The sequence below is a fragment of the Panicum virgatum genome, chromosome 2K (genome assembly GCF_016808335.1).
Source record: "Panicum virgatum strain AP13 chromosome 2K, P.virgatum_v5, whole genome shotgun sequence".
NCBI classification, from domain to species: Eukaryota; Viridiplantae; Streptophyta; class Magnoliopsida; order Poales; family Poaceae; genus Panicum; species Panicum virgatum.
The window spans coordinates 11098114-11125912 of NC_053137.1; the positions used below are offsets into that span (position 1 = coordinate 11098114).

Below are 27799 nucleotides of genomic sequence, written 5' to 3' on the forward strand. Positions count from 1 at the left end.
ATCGGCTCCCATTCACCCCCCTCTGGTCGCCGGCTTCGGTCCCACAAGAAACACAGCTGTAATCATCTAGATGTGAGATACATTAAAACTAGTCCATTTTTCTCGTAACTAGGTTCGTACCCGTGTATTGCTACCGGCGGCGCAAGATTGATAGTACAATACACAGAGCATTCAGCAAGGTGATAAGAATTTTTTATCATGCAATGGTCTATCATATCCAATGAAAATAGTTAATTCAAGAACATATTTGAGATAATTAAACAATGCTACCCGAACAGGGTATCCGTGGTATTGGAGTTCAATTAACGAAAAACGCTGCCGCATTAAGCAGAACAAAATCATGTGCTTTCCTTTCTGTTGTATATATATGCGTCTCCACAACTCACGGGAGGGCCGTCGTCGAGTTGAAAGACGAACCTCTAGTCGAGTTGAAAGACGAACCTCTAACATATACCTGGAGGCGTCCAGTGAGCCTGCAGATTTCATCATGGCATACATCCTCGCCTGCCCTGGGAACAAGATGGACGGTGTGCTGAACGGTGACTGGATACGAGGGATGGAATGGTCTCTCGTGGTGTTCATTGGGCTCAACTCGGACAGGATGTTCATGGAGGTGGTGAACATGGGCGTAGGGGGGCGGCTGTGTTTAAAATTGTTTGCTTGTTCTTCTTTTGTTTAACTAGCATGGCGAGATCTTTTGCCTCTGAGCACATCGGAGATTACGATGAAGCCAGTGCTTTTCATCCATATCTGGAGAAAATTCTGAATCGGTCAAAGATTAGTGTGACTTCGTACAGTCTTTTGCTACAGCCTGAGTCATGATATAGCCTTCAAAAGTAGGAATCTGAGCTTCTCCAAGCTACCAAGATGGAACTAGTCGGACAATGATTTTATTTGCTGCCCTGGAAATGCCTGGAAACTACTCTTTCATTGAGAATTCTTTGCAGTATCTTCAGCATAGGAAGTACGCGGTTGAAACGGCAAAGATAACCTTTGATGTCTACTAATGATGTGGCTTAGCTCATGGCTTCCAGTGAGTTTCCTTTCCCTTGTCAGGCATTTTGAATTACCGATGCTTCCCAATCCTACTTTCTGAGAACGAGTGAGGATCAGGTACTTTTGCCTCCTAGCAGCCTGCATTATTGCACTTGCATTATTGTTACAGACAGTCATGATACAGCCTACAGAGTAGGGAACCTGAGCTTCTCCAATCTACCAAGATGAAACTACTCGGTCTAATTTTGCTGCCCTAGAAAATAATGCCTGAAAACTACTCTTATATTGAGAAATGAAATAAAATAACATAATGTCACCACAAAATTCTTTTCAGTAACTTAAGTATAGAAATTACATGGCCATTAACAACATCTTTGATGTCTAGTAATGCTGTGACTTGGCTCAAGGCTTCCCGTGAGCCCCCTTTCCCTTGTCAGGCATTTTGAATTACCGATGCTTCCCAATCCCACGTTCTAAGAACGAGTGACGACCAGTTGCTTTTGCCATCTAGCAGCTTCAACTGTAGCTTGACTTTTTATAGCTCAAAGTACTGCAGTGAGTAGAAATAAGGAAACTTGTATCTATGAAAAACCACTAGACCATATAAAGAGCTTATCATCGCTTTTCTTAGTACTCCTACATCTTTATTGAGTAAATTCATGGATTGTACCTTCCTTCTCATCTCAGAATTGAATGACTTTGAGCTACCAGGCCCTGGGGTGTAACTGTTTATAGATAGAAACCTTACAGAAAATAAATATAATACAATTATCTCTCCATAATATCTTTGTGGAATTATATTCAGAATTATTGTGTCCTGGGCCTATTGCAGGCTGCAGCAAGTGATTCGCAGTAGATACACATAATGTTAAAAGAAGTGTAAATTAATTCATATATATCAATCACGTAGTTGAGGGCAAAAAATTAAAGCCAAATTTTTTTTGTGCTACTCAAATGCAGGGAGGCGTCCCTACAGACTTTCACATCCTATGGTGCGATAATGCGTTGAACCTATTGCCCTAGTTCATGCTATATATAGCTCAAAAACTCCAGCCCTCTACAGCTAAAACGAGAACTCCAGCCATGTACATCTAAAACTCATTGCTTTGGTAGTAAAAGGATTCATTCTGCTTTCATGAGCAAACAAATGACCAACGAGCAACAGAATCATCATATCGGAATGGGATGCATCTGGATATAAGCTAGTATGCCCTCCCAAGGGCCTTGCCATCTCTAGTAGTTGGCTACCACATTTGGATCAAGCCCTGCTTGCTTGCAAAAACACTATAGAACATTGCGGTAGCCTGCCACGGACATAAGCCTCCGGACAGGTGGGCTGCAACGTCGTTAAACTTTGGGGCCACATGAGCTGGTCATTTTCCCTGTGCAATTCAGCAGCAACAGTACAAAAGAGGAGCCGTCTATAGCGCTTCAAGGAGATCGATTAGAACCTGGCTTTGCCCTCTTCTCATTACTCCCTCGAAATCTGTCTCCGAATCCCTTATCCTTACAGTAGCACAGGCTGTTTTGTTCATCTGAATCCCTCCTGCCTTGTTGTACACTTGACTTGAATCTGTCATGGAACTGAAGTGTTTGCATTGTGCTTGTGTTCGGTGATTGGGTGTGCCAGCCAGGAACCTAACATCGAGTCATCCACGAATCCCACAAGGCAAGTGTTCAAAGGACTGCCTAAGAGCTAAGCCTGGCCATGAGCTGGTTCATTGGGTGAATGGTAAATGCAATCACGACGTGGCCTAACAGGCAGTGCATCCGAGAGACGTTGTCGTTGCTGCGCCGCACCCATATGAAGAATCAGACGGAGGGCGACAAGAACAGAGGCGGCACGGTAAGTTCCTGACTCTGCCAATGGTATATATCATGTACCTGACGTAGTAATGCTGTGAGGCTTGGCTCAAGGCTTCCTGTGAGCCCCCTTTCCCTTGTCAAGCATCTTGAATTATATTATTACTCTAATCTAGGTGTCTTCAAATTTGAAGGATTGGAGAAGCTAGCATGCACACGTATGTTGATTATGTTCCCCCTAGATTAGAGTTGCACTAACTCATTATAGTAATTGCATTGCTTTCAGGTACAAATTTTATGGCTTCTGAGTATGCAATTTTATCTGTTACGTTGTCTTTGTGGAAAACACTAGATTTTTTTATCTAACCATAGTAATAAAATGTATCTGTTAATTGTATATATGTGGGAGATACTAGAATTCTTCTTTTTATATGAGACATAGTATAACTCTTTACATTGTACATGTGGGGAAGCTCGAATTTCAGTCAGGGCCGCCTCTATTATAATTTTAAGGGCTCTTGGGCAGGCAAGAAGATAGGGGCTCATCTTATCTTATTATTACTAATTGGAGGCTCTTTTAAAGTCTCCATATGAAACCACCTAGGATCTTAGGTGAAAATTTTTTAAAAAAATAGAAGAATTCTAGAAATTCTTACAAACATCAGAAACATCCACCCATGAATCAGACAACTCTAATTATAACAGTCATTAGATTTCTTATCTTTCCTAATAAATTTCCCACATCTGCAATTACAAAAATAGACTAAAGTAACCCCTAAACGTGTATGTAAATTACCCACATCTGTTATTATAAAAAATCTAAAGTAACCCTCTAATCTTCGTGTAAATTACCCGCCTATGCCATTATAAACATAATGCAAATAACCTCCTAAATTTGTATTAAATTATCTAACTATGTCATTAGTAAAAAGTAAAGTAACCCCTAAATCTGAATCTAAATTATATAATTATAACAAAATATTAAAATGCACTTATATAAAATTATAATTATTATTTATATCATTATTAATATGTTATTTATGTTATTATTCATATAAAAATACTACCCAGCGATATGTATCACCATGTATTCATGTATGATGCAAGAGATAATATGAATTCACAAATAAATGGTTCAATTAAATATATATCAAACACATATAGAAGTGTGATGCAAAATAAAATTTATTATATAATGATAAGTATGTATTTTAGAGTGTGTGTTAGAATATATAATAGATGAAAGAGAGCGTGAGATAGATAATCATAATTATTAGCTATAAGCCTTATTTTTATATTATTCTAATTAGTCCGTGCGGGAGCACGAGTTGATATGCTAGTTTGACTAATTTTTAGTATCAAAATTACAGTATATAGTACGAATAATAAAAATTACTTTGTAATATATGTATAGCTCATAAAATATAATAGTAGTGTAACCTCAATATAAAAATATAATGCTTAGTTTCTTGTATAAAATAATTATATGTACTAATTACCTATGTGTGATGGGCTTTCAAAGCTCATTATATGGGCTTTCAAATATGTAAAAGTTATATAAAATATTATATCTCTATTTATTTTTAAAGTAAGCAATAATTTCTTGGTCCGTCGATAGAAATCCGGACAAATCTATCAGAATTCCAATTGGAACCGAACAATCAATATGTCTCGCACGATCACGGCACGACCTGTACACACGAAATGAAAGGGTACAAAGTTGGTGATCTTAGATAGGTCTATTATATTACCTGTAGCAACAAACACAAAGTGAAAAGGGTACAAAGTTGGTATATTATGTAAGTCTATTATCTTACCCATATTATGTAGGTTTATTATATACCAGTAGCAACGCACGGGCACTATGTTAGTGTAATAAAAATAACTATTGTGATGTGCTTTACCCCCAGCTCAAGCCCCGGCGGTCGTAATTAGGGGTGGTGAAGGGTCTTTAAATTTGACTTCGATTATCTAAAGGCCGAACCTTGCCGGACTCTAATCTTATACAATTTTGAGCTAAAAATATATAAGGATCAACCTTGAATTGTGAAGAGACTAATAGAGCCCTGGCCTATTATCACCTCTAGTTGCACTGCACCCCCCCTCCAAACGGGGTGCTGCTCAGGGTCATGTATGTGACTCCGAGTGGACCTGTCACACCTACTCTCTCCCTCCAAGATTCTGTGTTTTAGGCCTAAAATTAGCCCAACAAACTGGCCCACTTGTGTTTTTTTGCTGGAACAATTTTTTTTGTTTCGAAATAATTTTTTTGTTGCTCGAACAATAACAATTGTTCCAGCAACAAAAAAATTATTCCATAACAAAAAAAATAATTATTGGGCTTTGTGTGATAATTTGACTGCCAGTAACACGTGTGACTCCTAACATTTGCACTCCAAGCCAGCACTAGATGCAGTATAAGGAGGTTCGTATATTTTGGCTGAATTCTTCTTCTGGCTTCTTCATCCTTCTCCACCTCTCTCAGATTTTGTTTTGGCTGCTCCCTCCTCTGAGTGTTCATTCGATTCTGTCGCCGCTTCCTGCTTTCTTTCCTGTATACATTGCGCAAGGGAAATTTCTGTATTTTTATGAATTCTATTTCTTTTTTACATGCATTCTATTTGTTTCTACAGAGATATCAATGTTAGCCCAAAATAGCTATTGGGCTTTTAGTTTAAGTGCCATAAATTTCAGCCCCCATAGGCATCCCAGTCCCGCTCTACACACACTAACGGGTCAACTAACGGGTTTGTTTGTGCGCCCGGTAGCTGAACAGGCAGTCCCGCTCTACACACACTAACGGGCCCACACACACTAACGGGTCCACTAACGGGTTTGTTTTGGTGGGCCCGTTAGCTGTATTGGGTTGTTCGCAGACCCGTTAGGACAATAATCTGTACAGATCTGTAAGACATTTTGATTTGTCTTAAGTTTAAAAGTAGTTTAGGTTTGATCAAATTTAAAGATAATAATATTAGCATATAATACATCAAATAAGTAAATTATAAAAATATATTTCATAATGGATCTAATTATTTTCATTTGACATTATTCAAAATATTATCACTTTTTTTATAAATTTGATAAAATTTAGAACGATTTAACTTAGAATAAATTAAAATATCTTACATTTTAGACTAAAATTAAAATACCTTACATTTTAGAATGAAAGGAGCACTGCTTTTCTCCGATACCAATTATTCATCATAGAGCAAAAGCACGTACTGATAAGTGCTGATAGCACGTGCCCGTGTCCTCTCGCTGGCTGTCGTGTCCTCCTTGTGTTATTTATCATGGACGATTTCTGCAACTTGTTCCTTTATTTGCTTTTGCTTTGTCGTCCTTGGCGGCGCCATCGTCCTTGGCGTTCCTCAGAGCCACAACGAGACCCTCGAGGCACGCGGCGGCATCCCTCTTCTCGGTGCGTATCAGGTGCTCGGCAACATCCGCCGGAGACATGTCGACCTCCGCCAGCAGCTTCTGTATCTCGCCGAACAGGTGGAAGAACTGGCTCTCGTTCAATATGTTTGTGTCCAGGTAGTTGCGGGCCAGCAGCTGGAATGCCTCGTAGCGGCAGTAAGGACATCTCGATGTGCTTGTCCATCCTGCCTCGCCGGATCAGCGCCGGGTCCAGATTGTCCTTGTTGTTGGTGGTGAAGATGATGATGCGCTCGCCGCCGCATGCCGACCATAGCCCGTCAATGAAGTTGAGCAGCCCGGAGAGAGTGAGCTTGGTGTCCTCGTCGTCCTTGTCATCCTCCTTCGGCGGCAAGGTCGTGTTGCTGCTCTCGCCGCCGGACCTGTTGTGGGGCTTGTTGTCGCTGCGCTTTGTGGTAAGGTGGACGGAGCGGTCAATGTCCTCGATGACGATGATTGACTTGTCCGTCGTCAGGACGAAGAGCTTCCGCAGCTCGGTGTTGTTCTTGACGGCCATGAGCTCCAGGTCATAGACATCGTATTCAAGATGCTTGGCTATGGCGGCGATCATGGTGGACTTGCCGGTGCCTGGGGGCCCGAACAGCAGGTAGCCTCGCTTCCATGCCCTGCCGATCCTGGTGTAGTAGTCCTTCCCCTGCTTGAAGGCGTCGAGGCCAAATGTTTTGGTGTCCTATGGCGGACGTACCCACCCCCATCGACGGTCAGGCATTTGTCATTTAGATTCGCGCCGACGTTTGAGGTGACGGAAGAATAGCCAACGTTTGATGCCTCGCGCGCAGGAAGTCAAACTGGGCAAGCGGGCCGGCAACTCGTTTTCACATTGGCTGTTCTCACCGAACAGGTTTTAAAAGAATTACTTTATTATTTTTTTTAAAAAAAGTCTATAATCGAGGCTTAGCCTGCAAGCGTTCAGCTTCGTACAGGCGAGGATAAGGATACGAGACCAGCACTGTTTTGTAGCTCGATTTATACGAGTTATTTCCTTGCGGTCTCCTCGTTAGAGCAATCCCCATGGATTGCGATGCGTCCAGTTAAACTCGCCCTTGCTTAACCCAGGTTTCACCAGTCGCCCTCGCTTAACCCAGGTTTCACCAGAACAAGAGGGAATCATGAATATAGATCTAGATTTGGGAGTAGCAGAGATGATTCGGGACAAATTTGTGGGAGTTGATTCAGGTCAGATTGAAGGAAATGGACAGGAGGGTGGAGAAGCTGGAGCAGAGGAAGTTGAGCTTGCATTGGAGGCTGGTAATGTGATCACCGAGCGACGGATAGGTTGGACGAGGTTAGTACATCTACATCGTTTCAAATTTCGGAACTTCGTTTTTTTTGCTCGATCGTTTGTTATATTCACCATCCAAATTTCGTTGGTCTTGTAGGAAATCAGCTAGGGAAGGCCCGTCCGAGCGGATTGCTGTAAACGAGGAGAGTGCGATTACAAGGGCACTGAGCCAAGCAGCTAGGAATCGAGGATCTCCAATTTTCCAACCTCTGGAGGGTACATTATTCAGTAGTAGCGAAGAGGCGAGAGATTTCTTTAATCTTTATTCATGGGAGATTGGGTTTGGAATTCGTTATGGTCGTAGCAACAAGAATAATAAAGGGTACACAACCAGGCAAGATATTGTTTGTTCTTGTGAGGTTAGTGTCGATTCAGCTCTCTTTTTTTCGCTCTCTTTTATTTTCCCTCCTTGTTGCTGGTGTTATATTATTGTTAATCATTCGTTGTATGTTTCTAAATCATAAATAATTAAGCGTTGGGACAAATTTGTCAGGGATCACCGCGAACCAAGAATTGTGCGTCTATCAGGACTGGATGTAAAGTTATGATAAGGCTGCTGAGAACAAGTGATCATGGGTGGTACATTAGTCGAGTTAGCACAAGCCACAACCACAAATTATCAGAGGGGTATGCAGAGAAGAAACAGTGGAATTCTCACAGCATGATTGATCCGAGCACTAAGTATTTCATCAAGAAACTTCGAGACAACAATGTCAGTATTGGAAGGGTTTGCAGCATTATTGGTGTCACAGATAGTAGTGCTATGAATCCAGTTCGTAAAGAGACCATCAGATCACTCTGCGCGAAGGTAGCAAGGGAAAATATGGCTGATGACATTGGTAAAACTGTCCAACTTTTACGGGAAATGAAAATCAAAGATCCACTTATGGAAGTGAGGTTCAAGGTTGATGAGAAGGGCACAGTTAAATCTATGCTTTGGTGTACTGGAAAGAATAGGATGGATTACAAGAACTTCGGTGATGTTGTCACATTTGATACAACCTATCGTACCAATTTGTACAGCTTGCCGTTTGGAATTTTTATCGGTGTTAATTGCCATTTTCAGTCAATTATTTTTGGTGGCGTTCTTTTGTCTACTGAGACAGCAGAAGACTTCCAATGGGCATTTCAAAATTTCATCGAGATGATGGATGGATCAGTTCCAATAACTGTGCTGACAGGTGAGTTAAGTTCACACAAGTAGGGGGGCCTAATTGCATAATTTTGATGCATTTTTCTGTATGAAAGTATGTTGTATGTAGTACTATGTGACTTTTTTCTAGTGGTTTAGTTTGAGTTTTTTTTAGCCCGTTGCTTTTTCTGGCTTGAATGATGTGTAGATCAATGCGCGGCAATGGGAAAGGCAATTCGTACTGTTTTGCCTGGGACACGTCATCGATGGTGTCGTTGGCATGTCTTGAAGAGTGCTAAGAAGAAGTTAGGGAAAGTTATTGCGAGACACAAGCAATTCAAAAGTGATTTCTATAATCTCATCACCAACGAGACATGTGTTGATAGTTTTGAATTGTCGTGGAAGAAGTTGATCATAAAGTACCGGCTTGTGAAGAGCAAGTATATGCTAAGACTTTACAAGCATAGGGAAAAATGGGCCAAACCATACTTTATGAGTGTTTTTTGTGCTGGGATGACGAGCACGCAAAGGAGTGAAAGTGCAAATCACATGCTTAAGAGGTATATTCAGAAGGCTGCGCCTATGCACCTGTTTGTAAGCAAGTTCAATGAGTTCCTTTGTGATCGGACAGAGCAAGAGGCTCGGGAGCAACATGTAACAAAAATGGTAAGTAAATGGTGTATCCCTTTTATCATTCTCCATTGTTATTAGGCAAATGTATCCATCTTTTTTCGTTTTGGACTTTTTCTGAATTGATTAATATACATTGTTCAGGTTACAAGGAGAATGAGGGTAGGGGCTCCGATTGAAGAGCATGCCGATTTAGTGTATACTCGTGCAATGTATGAGAAATTTTATGATGAGTTATTCGAGGCTGGGAAGTTTTGTGTTCAGAGGGAAGATGGCAATGACAGGTTCATTGTTTCCTCTGCGAAGTTGAGCTCAGATGGTGTACAAAAAAAATATGTTGTTACTCTGCACGGAGAGGATTTCATGTCTTGCCAGTGTGGTCTGTATGAGCATCTAGGTATGCTGTGCCGGCATGCTCTAAAGGTAATATGATTTACTCCTTTTTTGTGTGCTTAAGTACATTGTACTTTGCTGCAATTATTAATGGGAGAGTTATTTTTCGCTCGTTGATATATACGTGTGTTTGTATAATCTTTCCCCTATTTTTCTGTTCCAGGTTTTGTTACATTTGGATAGGCAAGAAATTCCAAAGTTTAATATAATGAGAAGATGGACAAAGGAGGCGGTTGTTTACAAAGCTCATGGAGAACAAACTGATATAGCTTCAGATGCAGACCAAATGAGGAAGAAGGCTTTGATGTTGCAGACTCTTCAAATTGTGCATGGACCTTCACCGGTGGATGAGCAGATGTTCAGGAATGCTATGGAAGCGTTGAGGCCCGCTGACCGAACGCAGCGGGAGGATCCACCATTTGATGGACAGTATCAGTGTAGTTTGCATGATGATGCTGGGCCGGTGCCTTTATCGTGCCCTCCAAGGACAATGAAGGGTGGTCGACCTCCTAGCACTGGGCTTAATGCTTGGATATCGAGGAAAGACAAGAGAAGGACTCTTGACTCTTCACTGAGGGATCCAATTTCCGAAGATTGGCCAGAGGAAGAGATGCCTCCTAGCAAGAAGACCCGGTGCTTAAAAGATATCTGAATGTTTCTTGACCAATCACAGTATCATTGATGCCAACAAATGTTTACATTGGAAGTATGTCTGGTGGCAGTACATTGGTGTCTAAAATAAATAGTTTGCGCATTTTATTCGATGATGCTCATCATAAACCTAGTTTATGAACAAAATGTAGCACGGATTAATATTATGCCGTCCGATGTCTAATACTGCTGTAATATATTCTTAAGTTGCATTGTTCAATTGTCGTTGGTGTAATCAACAATCCCCTGATTGACATGATGTCGCTGCACTGATGTTTTTACTGGATGTCTGTTCGGCTCCTCTTGGAAGCTGACTTAATTTGTGGGCTTGGGGTAGTGTCATACTTTGCTGCGTCCATAGGCTGTGGAGATGGTGTCATCAGTTGGTCAACTGCATTAATTTGAAAACATTAGCATCAGTGATTCCAACATTATTTCTGTTCCAAGATGGCATTTTGATGCATTAGCAGACCGTTCAATTGGTCTCCATTTGTTAACCTTCCTTCAGGTTGCTGGGCGGTTGGTGGGGTAACATCAAATTGTATTTGGAAAGCCCTGATGTAGTGTTGTGAAGATGGAGTCTCTGTATCTGCAATATTTTTTTAAGCGAAACCAAGTTAGTGTGTGTGAAATTCAAATATTTACAATACATGATTGCTGAATATGTTGTTCAAAAGATTGGTATTTGCTTTGTTTAGAATAATGCACATGGGTTTTCTCGCCTCTAAGCAACTGTGTAACAGCGTTTCCTGAGGGCCTTGGATGTTGCATAACTGATGTTGCTGAGAAAAGCTCGGCTGCATTCATCTGGTTATTTCCAGCGACAGAGTTCCTTGCAGCATTGACAAAATTTTGGAATGTTAGGACCGATTTGTAATACAATATGTCAATGGTAATGTGATATCAAGGTTTATAGGTTTGTACCTGATTTGATTGAATGGAATGTTGTCAGCAGTGTCCCCAGTTTGTTCATTCATTTTTGAGGTGGCTGTACCTGTAGTGTTTGTGTGAATTGGGTGTTGCTCAGTGGCAGGGAATTTCTGCATATGTGTAGCTATAGTCATAAATATGTTTTCATTATTTTTTTTTTACCATATAGCTGACAAAAAAGTTTGGAAAATGTAATCTACATGGTTATGTACAGCAGTTTGTTATATTTACCATATGTTGTGTACAACGGTGAAATAAAGTTTGATCTTCCATATGCTTTATCTGCTGTATTGATAAGTTGGACCAAAATGTAGCTGCTTCTGATGGTAATTTCCGGAAAGAAGAGTGATTGAAGTAGCACCAACGCATGAATACCAACTGTTGTTTGGCACATGGAAATTGAGTTAGATTTTATATGGTTTATAAGTGCAGAACTGGTGTTTTTATTTGGAACTAGGTACTTACGTTGAGTAAGGGAAGGCATCCATCCAAGTAAATGGTTGAAGTTCCAGTATCTTGCCGGAGTTGCTCTTGCAGGGATTTCGATGCTGACATTAATCTTTCTACTGTAAATCCTGCCCAGTCTAAAGCACCTTTGTATTTTCTATCTGACAAAGCAAGCATAACTGTAGGGGGGAGTGCAGGCATTGATGCTGGGTTTGTCACAGGTGCCAAGAATGTGGATACGGTATACATGATTAAGGAAATAGTGAATGCTCTTTCTTCCGGTTCAGACAATTGCTCAACGCTGTGAAGTGATAATAGTACAGCGCGTGCTCTAGCTAAAGTGTTTGATGATTTTGCGTAGCCAATCGACATTGCTTTTGCAAGGTTCTTAGTATCTAACTTTTGCGAACAGTGCACTGTTCTAGTGACAGGTAAGTTTCCTGAAGGCAAGCCTAATACTGACAATGCTTCATTTGCGCCTATTGGAATCTCTATACCTGGTTCGATGCATATAGTTGATCGATCGTAGTTTATCGATGACAGCAGCCATGCAGACAAAACCCTATTCGGATCATACTTCAGTGGTGCATCCGAAAGAAACCCAAGTCCGATTTGTTCGGTCAGTATTTTCTGCTTGCTCTTGAACCCCGGCAATATTTGAGCAAGCAGCAGAGGTCGGTTCTTGGGGCTGCAGAATTTGCCTTGTATTGATCCTCTAATGTTGTGGGGGATGCTGTGCGATGCTGCTTCTTGACGGAGGGAAGTAATCATTGGGGGTTGCATGCCGAAGTTGCTAGCCGCTTGTATCTGATAGAAATCGAAGTTCCGCATTAGTTTGGCTGCTTTGTACTTAGGAAATGCAAGCTGCGAAGGAGGAGTATTGCGGTGTGTATTTCATTTGATTCAGATTTTATAGCGACCATACCTTGGCTCGGGTGGATTTTTCTTGAAGTATGTACTGCCTTTTCTGTCCCCTTTTCGAAGCTTTGTTGACTTGGACAATACATCCTGATGTTTATATAGCGTGCGGCTATCGTGATTGCCGTCTGCGGCACGCAACCACTGGCCTTTCTTGTGGTCGAAGGTATAAGAAAGTGCTTACCCATTAAGAAAGTTGGCCCAGGTTTTTGTTAAATTTCTTTCTGATTTTGGGCGTGGCCAGGCCCCCACACTCGGTATAAATTCCTCTATTGTTTTATAATCCCTATCGTTTGCTATGATCTCTTTGCGTTGTATTTTGTAACGGATAAAATATGCATATATCAAGCGCCCAAAGGTTTTATGGGTGGATTGTACATGAGAGAGTAGAGACAAGCTAGCATGAACTGAAAGTTCGAATATATAATACATTGTTTTCAGCTGGAAATACGGTCTTAGGTACGGGAATTGTAACGGTTACATCAGATAAAGCATCGAATTACATGAGAATTTGTGGGGGGTGGGGGGGGTGGGGGTGTGGGGGGGGGGGGGGGTAACACTACAGTGATAGTTCTTAAGTTCATAATTAGATATATTGCTGACGACGAAGAGTCTTTCCAATTTTTCTCTCCGTCTGATCTTCTGATCTCTTCCAGCTGGTTCAGTTTTCCTGGTAAGCTTTGATCTGTAGAATCCGGTATAATATTACGTTACACTTGTGTTTTGAACTAAACATTGAAGCCAGGTTTACATAATGAACACAGTTTACAAAATTTCAAAAGCATGAGTTGTAAAATTATCATATATATATGTAAATTACATAGTAACTTTAGTTAGACAGATAGTTTCATTTAAGAGATTATGTTATTTTGTTTTGGTGGGGGCAGTATTAGCTAACCTGGAAAGCCAGAAGGTCGGCATATGCACTGTCAACGTTCACCTTGTCACCATCAAGTGTCCTGACTAGATCTCCAATTAATGGCCCTGGACCCTCTGCTGAACTGAGAACTGCTTCGGTGATACCCAAAGATTGCATGAGTGAGCCCAATCCAGAAAATGAAACATTGGTTGCATCCATTATCTTCATCCCAGTTGCTTTTACTACTTCAACCTCTTGCTCTACACTCGCTATCTTGTTCTCCATGTGTGCAAGCATGTCATATGTCAAATCTCGTATAGTTAAGTTCGCAGCTGCTTCAATATGTGTGAGTGTTTTCACCATCACATTGACCCTGGCGGCATATTGTGTTTCTGCAGGTTCACCAAGAATTGTCACCCCAGAATAACTGAGTCTAAGGATTGATTGGAAAGTTGTTTGCCCAATTTGGTGGGTCTGGACGGTTGGAACTCTGCCATTCACAGTCCGCATGACCCGTTCAAATATGAACTTTATTATGAAAAATGAGGCATCCTTGTCAAACTGCATCGAAAAAATATTAGGGTGAAATAGTAAGGGCCATTACGAAAGTTTCTGGGATGCAATGTGTCCAGTGAATAATTGCTTTTGCTGTTTGCGAAATCTATTGCCCAATATGATGAAATGCATGACATGTTTGTTGGAAATTATTCAAGTTCTTTGAGATGTGCATGACAGGATGTTGTTTTCGATTTGTCCAGATTACTTGCCTGTGGCACGGTCATGCCGTGGAGGAAGGAACCAGCGTCTGAAGTGATGGTTGGAGGTGCTATGATATTAGCAATGGTATCTTCTGCTTCACGGAATGCTGCTGCTGTCGGGTACACTATAGCCCCAAGATCATCAAACCATTTGGTTCCTAGTTGAGGAGCAGCAGAAGAGTTTGTCAAAATTCCAATAAGTGTGCGACGGTATGCATTTCCTGCATCACGTAAGCTTCTATATTTGTTTAAAGCAGCTTGCAGCTGTGATCTGGCATGCATGAATGGTCCATTCTTCATAATCATTTTGGTGTAGCTGAAATCTCCGATGTATCTACCAAAGGCAGCACGAATTGCTACAATGCTGCTGATCAGGGTTCCGTTAAAGCTCAGCATTGTGTCATTTGAAGCTTCACCGGACACAACTAATTTAGTTGTGTCATTATCATCGTCTGGCTGCTTCTTCTGAAAGCAGATCTCGAACATGGTGCCATTGCTGCCTTGTTTGTTTTCATAAATCTCCAGGCTTCCTTCACCAACTCCTCCAAATATCGGCCCCATCATTTCAAGCCCCGTGAAGAACTCAGTGGTGTTCATGCTGCCTGTATCATTTTCAAATCAGGTTATGCAAATTAGAGCTTTTTTTGCAATTAATAATCGTTGTTATCAGTAATTGGAGGCTCAATATGTACCTCATATATTAAGGCACATACTGTCTTTTTTATTCGCAATTCTAACCATTATGGTATATGATGTGTTATGAAACTGTAATAAATCATCTATGCGACTATGAAAATTTAGTAATATCAAACACATATATAAATTACAGTCATTTGTCTTTAATAGGTAATAATGTCATGTAAACCCCCAGTGTTCATGTAAAATTGGCACTTTTGCCATTATCAAATAATATTATCTAACCTATTAGATTTATATATCCATCATCGAATTGTAACATCATTAAAAAGGCTAAAATTAATGTCAAGTATTATCAAAAGTATATTGTTATAGTAATTGTTATTTTGAGCCATGGAGAAGCTTCGCAGCTGATGTAGCTCATGTTTAGTTCGAAACAAATTTATCACGCCCAAGCTCGTTTGTTCGAAACAAACTATACTCGAACAGGGTCTTCTTTTTTGTCTTAGGTGGACTGGGTAGTTTTTCTGCGTGCTTTGCATAAGGGCTCGCACTTGTTGTAGCACAAAGTGTGGATTTTGTATGGGTGGGGGGTGCTCGGGATGGGGGACTGTGGTTTTGGCTTATTCAGTCGCCTGAAAGTGAACCTGCTATCAATCTCCAACCTTTTTTGTCTAAACTTTACCGTGCACCGCCTTTTCTTTTTTGCGTCGCTTTCCTTAATCATCTACTGCGCTGTTGGACCACAAGAAAATGGAGCACACTTTTTACAATTGGGACGTTGGGACCGAAGAATCCTAACAAAGGCGCTAAACATTTTGTAAATGCCAAAGTGGAAGCTGTGCTGCACCAGGATAGAGTCGTTACCTCGGCGGGGGAGCTTTGGCCGCTCTCGAATATTTTCGGGCTGATCCTGCTGCTGATGTGCTCCGGAAGTAGTCGAGGCGGAGGAGATAAGGTTTGCTGTAGCGCGATGGCTTGTGGCGGGCGAAGGGGGGGGGATGAGTCCTGGGGCCGAAGGGGTCAGCTTGGCGGGGGCAAGATGGTTCTGGATGAAAGCGGATAAGGTTGTGGGTGCTAACAGTGCACACACGTTCATTCACAAGTCCTCTATATATTTACCTCAGCTCACAGATACAGGCATGATCAAGGCGAGTGGAATGGCTAGCGGCGTCGGAGAGTCTTGCCGGACACAGCGTGCCGCGGTCGAGCCTCGTGGCATGCGTTTTGTTTAGTCTTTTTTTCTTTGTTGCTCGTCTTTTACTTTCAGTTTTGAAATTTGGTCAGCTGTATTTTGGGTACGTATTTAAATTAATTAGTATGTTATTATTTGTGTTACTAGTTAAATCTTTTTGTAGGTGGAGTCTTAATTTTGTTAGTTGGTCGCTAACAAAGATTATTTACCTTGAATTTGCGTCAATGTAGTGTTGGTATTCCCTAGTTTATGTTTACGATAAATGGGGCTGCTTGGCTTAAAATTAAACGTTTCTCAGCCCTCTTCAAGTCTGTGGCTTTTAATAAACGAATCAATTTTTATGGAACGCAAATGGAGTCATCAGCATATGCAGTTTTGAGTGTTCAATCAACATAAGCCTTATCATCACATGCAATCAGGAAAATAGGAATATATATATACATATATATATATATACATATATATATGTATATATATACATATATATATATGTGGTTGCTGTTGCTCGCACAGTACACAGTTTTTTTAAATAGATACATGACAGTTCTGATACTCAAGGATACATAGTTATGGCCTTTTTAGTAGCTAGGGTGCTAATAGGCCGCTGGAATTCAGACGAAATAACATAAACTACCCATTACGGACTAGTCTTTTTTGCTTACTTCCTGACATTAGCCAATTCAGAGTTGCATAAGATAGATACTCCCACGAAATACATACGGAGCTTGTACACGCGAGCTCGATAGTATAGTATTTCATGGTACTCATTGGATCTTGTCTCTCAAACAATTGGGAGACGGAAGACACGGACCAAGAGGCGACCCAGGTAGAGACGGATGGAAAGCACCACTAAGTCTCCCAGTTGGAAGCCGTAGTGCTTCACAAAATCCTTCCACCCAGGTCCACTGATCAGAGCAAGTCCTGTGTTGCCAGTTCTCTTCCTCAGTGTAGCAGCAAACAGATGGTCGTCTGCTGGGTGCGACAGGGTGACAATCTTGTGTCCAGTTGGAAGCGTGTTGGAGAAGTTTGTGGTGAAATACTGTCAAAAATAAATTGAGTCAGCGGATATTGTCATTAAAAAAACTAAGAGAGACTTAACTATCAAATAAATTATGTTGGTTGGGAGTGGGGGCACTTACAAAGGTCCCACCGTTAACGTGGCTGTGGTTCAGCTTGCATGCGTACAGTGGGAAGTGAGTCTCAAAATTGATCCAGACATCGCTCAGAGCTTGCATCAGTGGACCAGTCATCATCAGCTTTGGGCCAAGCTCGTATTGCATGCCAAGCAAGTGCTCAGGCACTATTGATATGTAACCATCAGCAAAAGCACCTAGTTAGTTTTATGTGTAACATTGTCAGGAAATGTGGTTCATTGTGGTGTAAAGTTAAGTAACTACAACGTTTATTAAGCAGTGTCAGGTAATCAATTAATGGACTGTAAGACGGGAAGGCTTACCAGCATATAGATTCACATCATCCTGAGCTGGTGGTGGGTTAGGATGCCCATCCTCCTCTCCATAAGCAACGAATAAATTCCAAGCTGGGGGACGTGCTGACATCGGTTTCTCGTTGCCATTGCTATCAAATAGCTTCATCTCTAGGGTGTGGGGTGCAGAAAGCACGAACAGACCATAGTCCCCGCTCACTATCTTCTCTGATTCAACAAACAAACTCCACCCAGTTGACAAGCGAATGCAGTTACCAACAATTTCAACTCCAACTTGAAACACTAGGGGTGACGCTCCTCGTACATGAACAGCAGGCAGTACGTCCATGACCAAGTCACTTCCAAACCCTTCAGGGCAGTCCTGAAAGGTTTTTATTTTATAGTTAGTCTTGGTGTGTTTTGGGGAAAGCTTGGAGACAGCAAAAGAATTGAGTAAATCATAGGTTTTTTTGTATTTTTGGGTTTGCACTAAATAGTTGAATGTAAAAATGTATGAAGAAGGGAAACTGACTGTCTTTTTTGACACTTACAAGATGGTTGATGAATAGCGCATCAAAGTGCTTCAGGAACGAACGTCCTGTCCCGATTGCCTCGAACGGGTTCATGGCTCCAAACACATTGCTCTTCAAGTCAATGGGAACCTTTTACCAGAAACAAGAAAATGATGCGTGCTTAATGGTATATCAGATGCTTAGTGATAACCACAGTTTGTTTCAATAATCTAAATGTGGATCTGTGTGCATGCAGGTCTGATTTGCTGCTCAAAAGAGGTTACCTGAGGCTGTGCGGTTGACGAGCTGGACCCTAGCATGCTGGTCCAAAAGTTGTTTATTCCAAGACCGTATGCTCCCTCCACTGGCGCAACATGTTGTGCTGCGTTGGCAGTTTGCTCCGCAGATAGAACCGTCAGTGGTCCATTGTCCCTCGCCAGTGGGATCTCGTTTGTCTGCAATAAAGTAGCAAGCGACATCAGAATGTTCAGAATCTTCCAACCACATCGAAATCACACTACGCTGTCATGGATTTTAGTAACGTACCCGTGCCATGACGGCGGGCAGCAGAAGACGCAGCTGTGGGTGCGACTGCTTCGTGACCACGGGATTCCAAAAACGTAGCCAAAGCATAAGCGAGAGCAGCATCCAGGCACACGGCCGGCGGGCTATCGGCTCCAGCTGGCGCTGCCGCGCCACTACTAGCCTGCAAGCTCCCCGGTGATGCAGATCCAGTCGAGGCGGACGGACGGCGACGCGGAACCTTGGAAGCTGGGCCCGTCTGCCCCACGCTGGGGCTAGCACGCACACGCCGCACCATGGATCCAGCTCGGGAACACAAGAGTGGGTGCACTGTACCCCGACGTGGACTGGACGGGAGGCTTCGCCGTGTGTACAGTAGCGGAGCTCCCCGGGGGGAGGAGGGGTGAAGAGGATGGATAGGGTTGCTACTGGTGCTGCTCGATGCTTCCGGATGGGGGGGTCCAGGTTATTTTATATTGTTCAATCCGGTCGCTTTTGGTCCGCGTTCTGAGCTCGCACGTGACAGAGCACAAGCGCTGCATTCATTTTTTCTTCATCTGTTCGCTCTTTCCCTCCCGCCATCTCGATTCTTCTGAAATTTTGCCGCGTTCAGTTACGAAACAATTCGAATTCTGCCGAGGCGCTACGGAATCATCAATTTTTTGGCGCCAAACAATGGGTTGTAAGTAAATTGATACTGTTTTATTTGTTAGAACCATTCTTGGGAGAGGGAGATTTTATTTGTTCCAACCATTGTTCGGAGAGGGGGGTTTGGTGTCGAACGGGGGTTTGGAGATGCAGTCTCTATGGTTCCAGTAGCCAAAGTTAATTTATTACCCTCCATTATAGATATGAATGTAGTGGTCTTCGATGATTCGGTAGATTGTTTATTTTCTTAAATTATGTGCTTCAATGCTTGCCTATTTTTTTCTTTCCAGCTGTAGTGTCAATTGATCTTTTTTTCTTAAATATACTGTGCTTATAATTACACAATCAAAGTTAGGTCTTTGTATTTCAGTTTTTATAGTCTTCGTTATTACCTAATTTTAAATTTTATACAGCGTGACAACTAAATAATAATTATGTTTAGTACATTATTTATAATAAATTCATTAATTTATCGAAATTCTTTTATTTCTGTTTCATTAAATTCAAGCTATCATGTAACCATTTTTTTATGTCGTGCTACTAACAATATTTGCGTTTAAATAGTATGAATATTTAGCTGTATCATTTAGCAGCCCGAGTGCAGTGACTGAGTCCATTGGGTATTTTTGTTCGTACTCTTGCTTTGCAAGCTTCTGAACTATTAAAGAGGTTGGCGAAGGGTTGGTCGGACTGAGTCTTGCCGAGGAAGGAGCTAGTTTACTTGCCGGTGGAGGAAAAAGGACGAGCATTAAACTCATATACCTGCACACCTATACCATTTTAAATGCCTTGGCGCTCCGTGTCGCAGAAGGAAGCGAGTTGATTTGGGCCGAGCACCTCGGCTTCTTTTTTTTTCGTCCCGCACATGTTGTATTTTTTCTTTAGCGCGCCAATATGAATTTGCCGTCATTACATTTTTTGTTACGTAGCACTTTTACTTGTAAATTATAACATTTTTTTTGGTTTTCACACTGGGGCCCGTCGATTATTGTTGAGGTTATCTTTTTGCTATATTTCTTGTTTACCAAGCAACATCATCTTTATATAGCCGACCCCATTCCGCCGCACACTAGTTTCACAGTGCACGGTGCGACTTTACTTGTGTTCCTTTTCTTGTAATAGCATGTCCAACCATAACAGCACAGCACGGTCTACTGCCCATCTGCTGAGCCCAACACTTGGAATCAACACAAATATAAACAAAATGCACGTGACAGTTAAGCAGATTGTTGAAGGTTCGCAGAAACCTAGGTATAAAGGAAGGATAGTTGTTAACAATAGTCAGGTTTACACGGTGAGTAGTTCAGGAGCTTCAATATTTTTGGTGATCTATTTTCATAGTATGAAATAGGTCTATATTCAATCGGGTTAGTTCATTCGCAAATCACACTTTTAAATATCAATAAGAATGATTTGCCTGCAGGTGCAATTATGTGGCATGATGTGCCATTTGGACCACGAGGAATCTTATTGTGATTACAAATTATTTGATGGCACTGGTGAAATCAAAGGAAGGGACTGGTAAGGGTCTGCGTAACAGGCAAAACATACATGTAGTTCTTCAAAAATAATATTATGAGTTTATACAGCTCGTTTTTCACAAAAAATACTTAACGATACTGATTTAATTTTGCTGTCAGGAGAGACTGCATGTCGGGCAATACCTTCTTCAGCGGTGGGAGGTATGGTTGGCATCTGCAAACGAAATTTGGTTGTGCCATTTTAGATGAACTGTGTACTAAGCATTTGCAGTATAATAGGGCTGTAGTCGTTAACAGGCAATTTATTTATTTATATTTGCAGTATGGGTGGATGCTAATGCATGTTTTTTTATGCAGCCTGTCAGCATATTATGTTGTTCATGCTACTGTTATCGTTGAGAGGGATTCTGCCTGCCTGAGCACATTGCATGCTAGGCAATAATTCTCTTTGTCGTCTCTTATCTATTTTTCTTGTAGTGCTATTTAGGTTATACTTGTATAATGTGCATGTAATGTGGTTCAATCAATACACAGGAAGGTGGAGGACCACAATGAATTGACGCACCATTTCCTTAATTGTGTCACTAACCACATTGAGCTGATAAGAAGCAAGAAGCGTGATTTTGAATTACGGATGACTTCATACCATGTGGCTGCTGAACTTGATAAAGAAGGTCTAATATGCTTGTTGGCAAATGATTCTGTCAGGTTTGTTATTCTCAGTCCATATATCCTTATAATTCCTTTTTTGTTAATGATTCCACCCACTGAGACAATGTATGTTTTTTATGTTTAATAGGAAGTCTGAGGTAGGAGTGACCTATGATTTTCTACTCGGTCACATGCATATGGAAGAAAGCAAGCTCAGGTTATCATACAGTATTTAGTTTTTGAACAATCCTTTGGTGGTAATTATATTTTTCTATATCCAGCTCCCCCCCCCTACCGTCCAACATACAAACGGTCATTTGCCTTATAAATGTACCATCAAAGTGTACTGGAGTTTTGTTGTAATTCCAAAAATTATGTGTAGACATATCTCCTTTTTTCCTTTTTTTTAAACTGTCTGTTTATTTCTACTCACGAGCAAGTTGTAATATCACAGGGCTGCACTGAAGGAACTCATTGATGAGGGTAGTATCTACAATACTGTTGATGATTACCATTTCAAGTTGGCTGAAAACTAGAGATGGGAGGGTACCTGGAGAGTTTTTTACTTCATATTTATCTTTTTCATGTACTCTTCCCTTACAGCTTCAGGTTGAGGAATAAATTTAAGTGCTGATGTTGAATGTGGTCACTATGAACTTAGTTTATATTTTTCTGGCAGCCCAAGTGTTTGTAATGTTATAAACATTTTTATATTTCATGTTAATATGTTACAACTTAATGGCTGCTTGAGAGGAAGATTAGCAGTATTAGTACCTTTATGTTGTGGGCACGAACCCCTGGTTTTCTTTTAAGCCTAGTGCGTCAGTGAGCATTTCTGCAACCTTTGATGCATCTGCTACCTGCATAAGTTTCTCTCTCACCAGTTATACAAGTGACAGGGGGTGTAAAGAGTAGTCAGCTTTGTGTTTTACAATGCAGATGCAAACTAACTTACATTTACTCTTGAAAGTGAAGAAAGCGTTCCATTATAGTGAAAGCAGAATTGGGCAGCAGCGCAACCTGTGCTCCTATTCCTGAAATCAATATGACATCGAGATTTAATTAAATTTTGACATATGCGCCTGCACCAGTCCCGCAATTCTGTTGTCATGCAATATGGATAATATCCATTCATGCAAGCATAACCTACCAGGTGCTTCCGGCAAATTGGGTGCCTATTATTTCTATTCTTGCTGCTTCCCAGTTGTAATTCCAGCCAGTTATCAAATGACTTGCTGTCAATTTCATGGCATTTTTAATCAGTCCAATGACGTATATGTGTACATCCTTGTGTTCCTCAATGCAATTTTCATTGAAAAAAGGGTCAAATACAGATATTATGTTTCTATCAAGACACCATGCGTATGTCACCCATCGGTGCCCAACAATTCCTGGGAAGAATAGCTGCTTCCAAAAAAAGAGATGAAATGAAGTTTGTGTTAACTTATTTTTTATCTACAACAGCAATTTGATGTCTGCAGAAATGAAGTTTGTTTTGTTTTTTCTTACTATTCTGCACGATGGCAGTTCATATTCTATATGCAGCGCAGATATCTGATCTTTAATCACTTGGCTTGTTGCGTTGAATGTGCCTGCAAGCAAAGTCCCCTGTTTCAAAACATAAACTTTATTATTATTCACTGTCATTACTATTGTGCTTTGTTTTTAGTAATGGAGTGACGCAATTAATGATAGTATCCTCAACTTACAATAAATATTGATTCAAATATGTGTCGCTGGATATAGCCTTCCACACATTCACCTCCACTCTTAGTTACCTCTGTGAATCGCCTAATTATTGCATCGAACATGTCCATAACTATTTCAGATCTGCCAGTCAGTTGTGTCTGGAATGAATTGTACGGGACCTCGATGTGTTTTGGGGTATAGTGCAGGATCACAGGGCTGTTGTTGCAACAAATGACACATTGTCAGATTGACCAAAATCAAAATATATTTAGTGTTGCCTGTTTGCATGGCAACTTTCTGTTACGATAACAAGTGGACTATCTATGTGTACACCTAGAATTACATCTTAACTGAAAAACGATTTCATTTAAATATTGGCACACATGTAGTATTCCGGCATTATCATTGACAAGTATGTGGGGGGGGGGGGGAGGTGGAGGGGGGGTCACACATACCACTGCGGTGTATAATTTGATTGAGTTGAAGCATTTCTCGTTGAAGCTGCTGATTCCTCTCTAAACCCACTGTTGTTCAGATGATGGTGGTTGCATTGTTGGCATGTTATACATGTTTTGTGTAGACAGTTGCGTCGGTTCATGCAGCACAGAGAAATATAATACCTTGCCAGGGCACGGATTGCAAGAGCCTTCTTGAAGGTCTCATATGAGGTTACTCTGTCACACTCATCAGTTGGACCATACAACTCGATACATATGTATCCATTTGTAGCTGATGTATGAGTGAATCTTTCTTCACTAGTTTGTCCAGATATGGTTAAGCTGTTTGGTCCACGTGGCCGCTTGCGGCAGTTGCAATCTTGAATAGATGCACTACCAGTTGCATCGTTGTGCTCCGAGCTTCCATCTTCAAAAGCAAATCCTCGTCTCTGCCAATTGCAGCACACAAATAATGACGCTTCGTCCAGCATCCTGCTCACATCCGCTCCTATTGTAGTACCTGCAACAATTTATAGTGTACTGCATTTTTCGGCCAAATCCCTTAATTTTTAAAATTTTGCAAGGTAATGCCTTGTTTTTTCTATTTGCAAGGTTAATTATTTTTCTCGCATAATGCCATTGACCGCTAATGTACGGAAAGGTTGTTTTTTTACCTAGCCACGCCATGTTGATGTCTCTCCCTGCATCGTAGCAGTATCCATTTGTGAATGGCTCGATTATTTTCGTTAGCACCGATGCAATGCTCCCTGCATGGTTAGCCTCGTGTCTGCTGCTCATCATTTCGAACTCAGCAACGGCGAAGAATAGTGCTCCCGCAGCCTGTTTTTGTAAATATATTGTAAATGCGTTATTTTTTTTATTGGTGCGGCAATTTATACAATACGACGTGTGAAAACTGTTGCTTTTTACCTTCATATGAACGCCAAGTGCTCGTGAAAAAGAGACTGAAATTTCCCATAGGCCCGGCAAACTGCTGCCAATACCTCCACAGCAAGCACTGAATGATTCATATGCCCATGAGTAACATATGCCAGAGGCGTTGCGAAGCTGCAGGTTACAATAGCAGATAAGCATTTGTTTGAGTGATTTTGCTATTCTTACGATATTCTTTATCATAAGTTTGCTCTTTCTTTCTCTCAGGTCAAGTAAATAGTGTATAGATACCATTGCGAACATATCTTTGGAAAGTATATTCTATTTTTTTTGCGTGCTTACCTGACTCTTGCCGAACTCAAAATCTGAACTGCCACCACTTCTGCATAAACTGTCTGCTAGGACCATAGACTTAATTGTCTCCGCGGAGAAACTGCTAATGCGGGGGAATGTCGAATGCTCCATGTTCATCACTCCAACATCAATACTGTCTAGGTAAAGTACCTGAAGGTTGGTTCATTGTGTTTATTAGCATAAGACATGGCATGTGATATTCTTTAGTTCTGCTCTATTTTGGGGGGGAGGGGGGGGTATTGTGGTATTACTTGCAAGAAAATTGAGCAGCCTGTTATGTTTGAAACTCTGTTGCTTACTTGGAGTTCAGTCTTCAGCTTTACTACTGCTTGGAAAAGTTTCCTTATTACATACTCTGACCAATCAAATTTCCCAATGCTACATGGCTCTACAAGAGCACTCCAGTAGTCGACGGACACGTAGTTGTACTTGGACCCGGGGGATAATAATGTTGACATTATATATATGACAAATGCAACTTTGAATGCAGCCTGTTCAGCTTCTGTCATCTTGTTGTTATATTTCCTCTCTACAACTTCCTGCGCCGTTTTTATGCTTCGACTTTGCCTACTATCTTCTCCTAGGTACACGGTTGTAACTTTTGAAATTATATCTCTACGTGCCATCCCGGTCTCAGATATTATGCTACCACTACATGGTATTCCAAACACTCTCTCCACATCTGTTTTTCCAAACTTTATTTTTTTCTTTGAGTCAATTACCAGTGTTTGGGTTAGTGGATCTACTCTGCTCATAAGCCAAACTGCAAATCTGCGGTTTATTTGTCGTAGAGATGGGAACAACAGCATTCCACCAAATCCAATTGACTTAACCAATTCCCGTTTAAATTCATCCAAAGATGATATGACATCATATATTTGTTTAATTGATGTCCGGGTCGATGAAACCATGTAATCATCCCTTGGATCGTTGTTTCCTACTTGTTGCGAACCAGAGATGCAGTTTCCTGAAGGGAATAGCTGACAGGTAGTTTTTAAACAATTATGTCAGCAACATGACAATTTGTCCTGTATACGTTTTAGTTATTTTTCATTTAGTTCATCAATAAGAAGGATGCTAAGCTATCTGAATAGTGGCAATAATGTAATCTAGTTTGCGTAGAATAACCAACCTCTAGTACTTCGCGGGCTGCATCAGGAACAGAACTGCGCGCAGTAGATCCGGTAGTGATTGCCTTTCCTCTCCTCATTGTTAGTTAAATCCCGCAAGCAGATGGTTTCCAGAAGCTGGGAGCCACCTCTTCCAGGCTCGAATGTTCAAAATGATGAGCCCCTGATGCTGTTGCTTTCTTCGGTTAACCACTAGCTAGGAGAGGCGTTTGGGTGGAGGGGGAGTGGGGGGTTTGGTTGGGGGGGGCGCCTAGCCAAGCTCGTGGGTCAACTGCGGCGTAGAAGATTTTGCTGGTTGTGATCGGAGGAATGGGGGGTGGTGAGGGGCCTTTGCGTGCGGGGGTTCGGTATGGCTGCTGGGGTGTTCGTGGCTTGGGGTTGGGGGCTTGGGCGGCGGCGGCGGCCTGGCGATGTAGCGGGGCAGGGTCAATTGCGTAGGGGGAACAAGCGATTTCGAGAAGATGTACAGTATCCACCCGTGTTTGCCTTTTCAGTTCCTTTTATTCGCAATAAACGCATTGGTGTGAACGGGGGGTGCTTGCAGGTGGTTCTGTGAACTGGCTTGCCTACACCGCGGTGACGCCGTAGACTAACGGCTGTTTGCGCACGAATCGCGACCAGCACCGAACTTGCTGGTTGACGGTCACGATTTGCTATGGGTACCTACGCCATAGGACACCAAATCCTCGTTGAGGCGTCGAGGTCATCGACGATGGCCTCCTTCTCGGCGGGGTCCATGGCGAGCGTCGCAAACGTGGCCGGGAGCTGGAACGCTACGGGGCTCCAGAAAGTCCCCCCTCTCTTTGGGATGTTGGTGAAGAGGCGATGCTTGCGGTTCTTGGCGATGACGGCGCGGCCCTTTTCAATGACTTGGGGCAGATAGGAGCCGAGGATGGGGTCGCGGAATTTTTTTGTGGAAGACAAGTCGGTAGAAGCGGCGCTTTTCATCGGCCGGGTTGTGGATGATGATCTGGGACTTTGGGTACTCTGTATAGGCATACCACCAGAGCTTGGTGCCGACGTCGTGGAAGGTGTCGACGATCTCCTGGTCGTCGTCAATGGCGGCCTGGGGTTTCTTGCTGTCCCTGCCAAGCTCGGCCTTGAGCTTGCGCGCCCCGTGGATGCAGTACTCAGAGAGGTAGGCCTCAACAGCGACGAAGAAGTCTCGGTCTCTGCTTTGGGAAGGATCGGCGCCGTACTCTGGGATGGTGATTTGGATGTATGAGCTGAAGTAGGCGGCAATCTTCTTCAGCCACAATTTGATCCTCTTGCGGTTCATTGCCGCAGCAACAAGGCCGAGCAAGAACACCAGAGCTGATCCAAGGCCAGCCCACAACTCCGTGGACGCCATGGTGGGCTGGCTAGCTTAGCTTGGCTTGCAATGCTAGGGTGTTAATTTGGAAGGAAGCTAGCTAAGCTTTTGACTGGTTAGACCGAACAAAGCCAGCGAGCTCGCCGTGGCTTAGTCCTATGGAATCTGGGATGACCTATGTCAAGGGTATATATATATATATATATATATATATATATATATATATATATATATATATATATATATATATATATATATATATATATATGAGGAAATTGATTTGTTGGCCCTTCAAGAAGTTGAGTTTAGATCCTTGGCCCTATCCCGTTTGTACTTTGGTGTATGGCCTCAAAGCGAAATTGGTTTTGGTATATGGCCTTTCCGTTAGATTTGTAGGGTTCCATCCAGTCCAACTGTTAGTTTTTTTGGGGGAAAGACTATTCTACCCTTCCTCAACTTAACCTTTCACAGTTTCCCCCTAGCCCCGCCCCCGACCATGACGCTGCCTACTCGCGGTGGTGGCGCGACTCCCTCGTCGCGCCCTTCCCCTTCCTGGCGGATCCAGGCGCCCCCCGCGGAGATGGACCGGCCGCCGGATCCAGAGCTCCCCTGCGCCCCCTTCCCACCGGTCAGGGTCTGGTCCGGCCCCACGCCGCAGCGATTACGGCGGATCCA

General features: G+C 42.1%; 7 protein-coding genes and 1 pseudogene across 10 annotated transcripts; 2 read left to right on the forward strand and 6 right to left on the reverse strand.

Annotated features, from left to right (window-relative positions):
* Positions 1–5272: 5272 nt before the first annotated feature.
* LOC120695074 lies at positions 5273–7250 on the reverse strand (annotated as a pseudogene).
* On the forward strand, positions 6939–10584 carry LOC120666107 (protein FAR1-RELATED SEQUENCE 5-like). 2 transcript variants are annotated; one of them, XM_039945906.1, is made up of 7 exons: positions 6939–7078; positions 7323–7522; positions 7617–7878; positions 8013–8700; positions 8860–9317; positions 9426–9704; positions 9838–10417. In XM_039945906.1, the coding sequence occupies exons 2-7, from the start codon at positions 7347–7349 to the stop codon at positions 10324–10326; spliced, it is 2352 nt and encodes a 783-aa protein (XP_039801840.1). In that variant the 5' UTR covers positions 6939–7078; positions 7323–7346; the 3' UTR covers positions 10327–10417. The 2 variants fall into 2 exon arrangements, with proteins under 2 accessions (XP_039801840.1, XP_039801832.1); XM_039945898.1 differs by having other exon boundaries at positions 6955–7522; positions 9838–10584.
* Positions 10572–11342, reverse strand: LOC120666159. The gene is made up of 4 exons (XM_039945950.1): positions 11250–11342; positions 11048–11157; positions 10798–10914; positions 10572–10716 (listed from the first exon to the last, which is right to left on the reverse strand). The coding sequence occupies exons 1-4, from the start codon at positions 11300–11302 to the stop codon at positions 10604–10606; spliced, it is 393 nt and encodes a 130-aa protein (XP_039801884.1). The 5' UTR covers positions 11303–11342; the 3' UTR covers positions 10572–10603.
* Positions 11343–13163: 1821 nt separating this feature from the next.
* On the reverse strand, positions 13164–14735 carry LOC120666149. The gene is made up of 2 exons (XM_039945939.1): positions 13519–14735; positions 13164–13305 (listed from the first exon to the last, which is right to left on the reverse strand). Exons 1-2 carry the CDS (start codon positions 14044–14046, stop codon positions 13282–13284), a joined length of 552 nt encoding a protein of 183 aa, XP_039801873.1. The 5' UTR covers positions 14047–14735; the 3' UTR covers positions 13164–13281.
* A 1828-nt stretch (positions 14736–16563) lies between these two features.
* On the reverse strand, positions 16564–18500 carry LOC120666136. 2 transcript variants are annotated; one of them, XM_039945933.1, is made up of 5 exons: positions 18291–18500; positions 18046–18156; positions 17525–17876; positions 17208–17368; positions 16564–17107 (listed from the first exon to the last, which is right to left on the reverse strand). In XM_039945933.1, the coding sequence occupies exons 1-5, from the start codon at positions 18483–18485 to the stop codon at positions 16850–16852; spliced, it is 1077 nt and encodes a 358-aa protein (XP_039801867.1). In that variant the 5' UTR covers positions 18486–18500; the 3' UTR covers positions 16564–16849. The 2 variants fall into 2 exon arrangements, with proteins under 2 accessions (XP_039801867.1, XP_039801861.1); XM_039945927.1 differs by having other exon boundaries at positions 17208–17398.
* Positions 18501–20380: 1880 nt separating this feature from the next.
* LOC120695075 (replication protein A 32 kDa subunit B-like) lies at positions 20381–21844 on the forward strand. The gene is made up of 6 exons (XM_039978392.1): positions 20381–20470; positions 20600–20697; positions 20817–20858; positions 21015–21092; positions 21192–21365; positions 21763–21844. Exons 1-6 carry the CDS (start codon positions 20381–20383, stop codon positions 21842–21844), a joined length of 564 nt encoding a protein of 187 aa, XP_039834326.1.
* On the reverse strand, positions 20682–26499 carry LOC120666122. Of its 2 annotated transcripts, none has more exons than XM_039945915.1 (11): positions 25815–26499; positions 24671–24832; positions 24365–24502; positions 24109–24274; positions 23453–23954; positions 23018–23213; positions 22818–22916; positions 22459–22712; positions 22264–22342; positions 22083–22168; positions 20682–20871 (listed from the first exon to the last, which is right to left on the reverse strand). In XM_039945915.1, the coding sequence occupies exons 1-10, from the start codon at positions 25890–25892 to the stop codon at positions 22085–22087; spliced, it is 1758 nt and encodes a 585-aa protein (XP_039801849.1). In that variant the 5' UTR covers positions 25893–26499; the 3' UTR covers positions 20682–20871; positions 22083–22084. The 2 variants fall into 2 exon arrangements, with proteins under 2 accessions (XP_039801849.1, XP_039801854.1); XM_039945920.1 differs by having other exon boundaries at positions 22083–22164; positions 22260–22342.
* LOC120695076 (AAA-ATPase ASD, mitochondrial-like) lies at positions 26476–27163 on the reverse strand. The gene is made up of 2 exons (XM_039978395.1): positions 26735–27163; positions 26476–26670 (listed from the first exon to the last, which is right to left on the reverse strand). The coding sequence occupies exons 1-2, from the start codon at positions 27161–27163 to the stop codon at positions 26476–26478; spliced, it is 624 nt and encodes a 207-aa protein (XP_039834329.1).
* Positions 27164–27799: the final 636 nt, after the last annotated feature.

Coding starts and splice junctions, on each gene's coding strand:
- LOC120666107 (XM_039945906.1), top strand. CDS start 7,347: ATGAATATAGATCTAGATTTGGGAGTAGCAGAGATGATTCGGGACAAA. Junction 8,701..8,859: donor TCCAATAACTGTGCTGACAG/GTGAGTTAAGTT, acceptor AATGATGTGTAG/ATCAATGCGCGGCAATGGGA. Junction 9,318..9,425: donor AGCAACATGTAACAAAAATG/GTAAGTAAATGG, acceptor TACATTGTTCAG/GTTACAAGGAGAATGAGGGT.
- LOC120666159 (XM_039945950.1), bottom strand. CDS start 11,302: ATGAATGAACAAACTGGGGACACTGCTGACAACATTCCATTCAATCAA. Junction 11,158..11,249: donor ATTCCATTCAATCAAATCAG/GTACAAACCTAT, acceptor CAATGCTGCAAG/GAACTCTGTCGCTGGAAATA. Junction 10,915..11,047: donor TGTTACACAGTTGCTTAGAG/GCGAGAAAACCC, acceptor AAAATATTGCAG/ATACAGAGACTCCATCTTCA.
- LOC120666149 (XM_039945939.1), bottom strand. CDS start 14,046: ATGCAGTTTGACAAGGATGCCTCATTTTTCATAATAAAGTTCATATTT. Junction 13,306..13,518: donor CCGACCTTCTGGCTTTCCAG/GTTAGCTAATAC, acceptor CGGATTCTACAG/ATCAAAGCTTACCAGGAAAA.
- LOC120666136 (XM_039945927.1), bottom strand. CDS start 18,485: ATGTCGCTTGCTACTTTATTGCAGACAAACGAGATCCCACTGGCGAGG. Junction 18,157..18,290: donor CGTCAACCGCACAGCCTCAG/GTAACCTCTTTT, acceptor TTCTGGTAAAAG/GTTCCCATTGACTTGAAGAG. Junction 17,877..18,045: donor CGCTATTCATCAACCATCTT/GTAAGTGTCAAA, acceptor AAAACCTTTCAG/GACTGCCCTGAAGGGTTTGG.
- LOC120695075 (XM_039978392.1), top strand. CDS start 20,381: ATGCACGTGACAGTTAAGCAGATTGTTGAAGGTTCGCAGAAACCTAGG. Junction 20,698..20,816: donor GAAATCAAAGGAAGGGACTG/GTAAGGGTCTGC, acceptor TTTTGCTGTCAG/GAGAGACTGCATGTCGGGCA. Junction 21,366..21,762: donor TTGGCAAATGATTCTGTCAG/GTTTGTTATTCT, acceptor GTAATATCACAG/GGCTGCACTGAAGGAACTCA.
- LOC120666122 (XM_039945915.1), bottom strand. CDS start 25,892: ATGAGGAGAGGAAAGGCAATCACTACCGGATCTACTGCGCGCAGTTCT. Junction 22,917..23,017: donor TATTTGAATCAATATTTATT/GTAAGTTGAGGA, acceptor GTTTTGAAACAG/GGGACTTTGCTTGCAGGCAC. Junction 22,169..22,263: donor CTTCACTTTCAAGAGTAAAT/GTAAGTTAGTTT, acceptor AAACTTATGCAG/GTAGCAGATGCATCAAAGGT.
- LOC120695076 (XM_039978395.1), bottom strand. CDS start 27,163: ATGGCGTCCACGGAGTTGTGGGCTGGCCTTGGATCAGCTCTGGTGTTC. Junction 26,671..26,734: donor AGCGCCGCTTCTACCGACTT/GTCTTCCACAAA, acceptor GTCATTGAAAAG/GGCCGCGCCGTCATCGCCAA.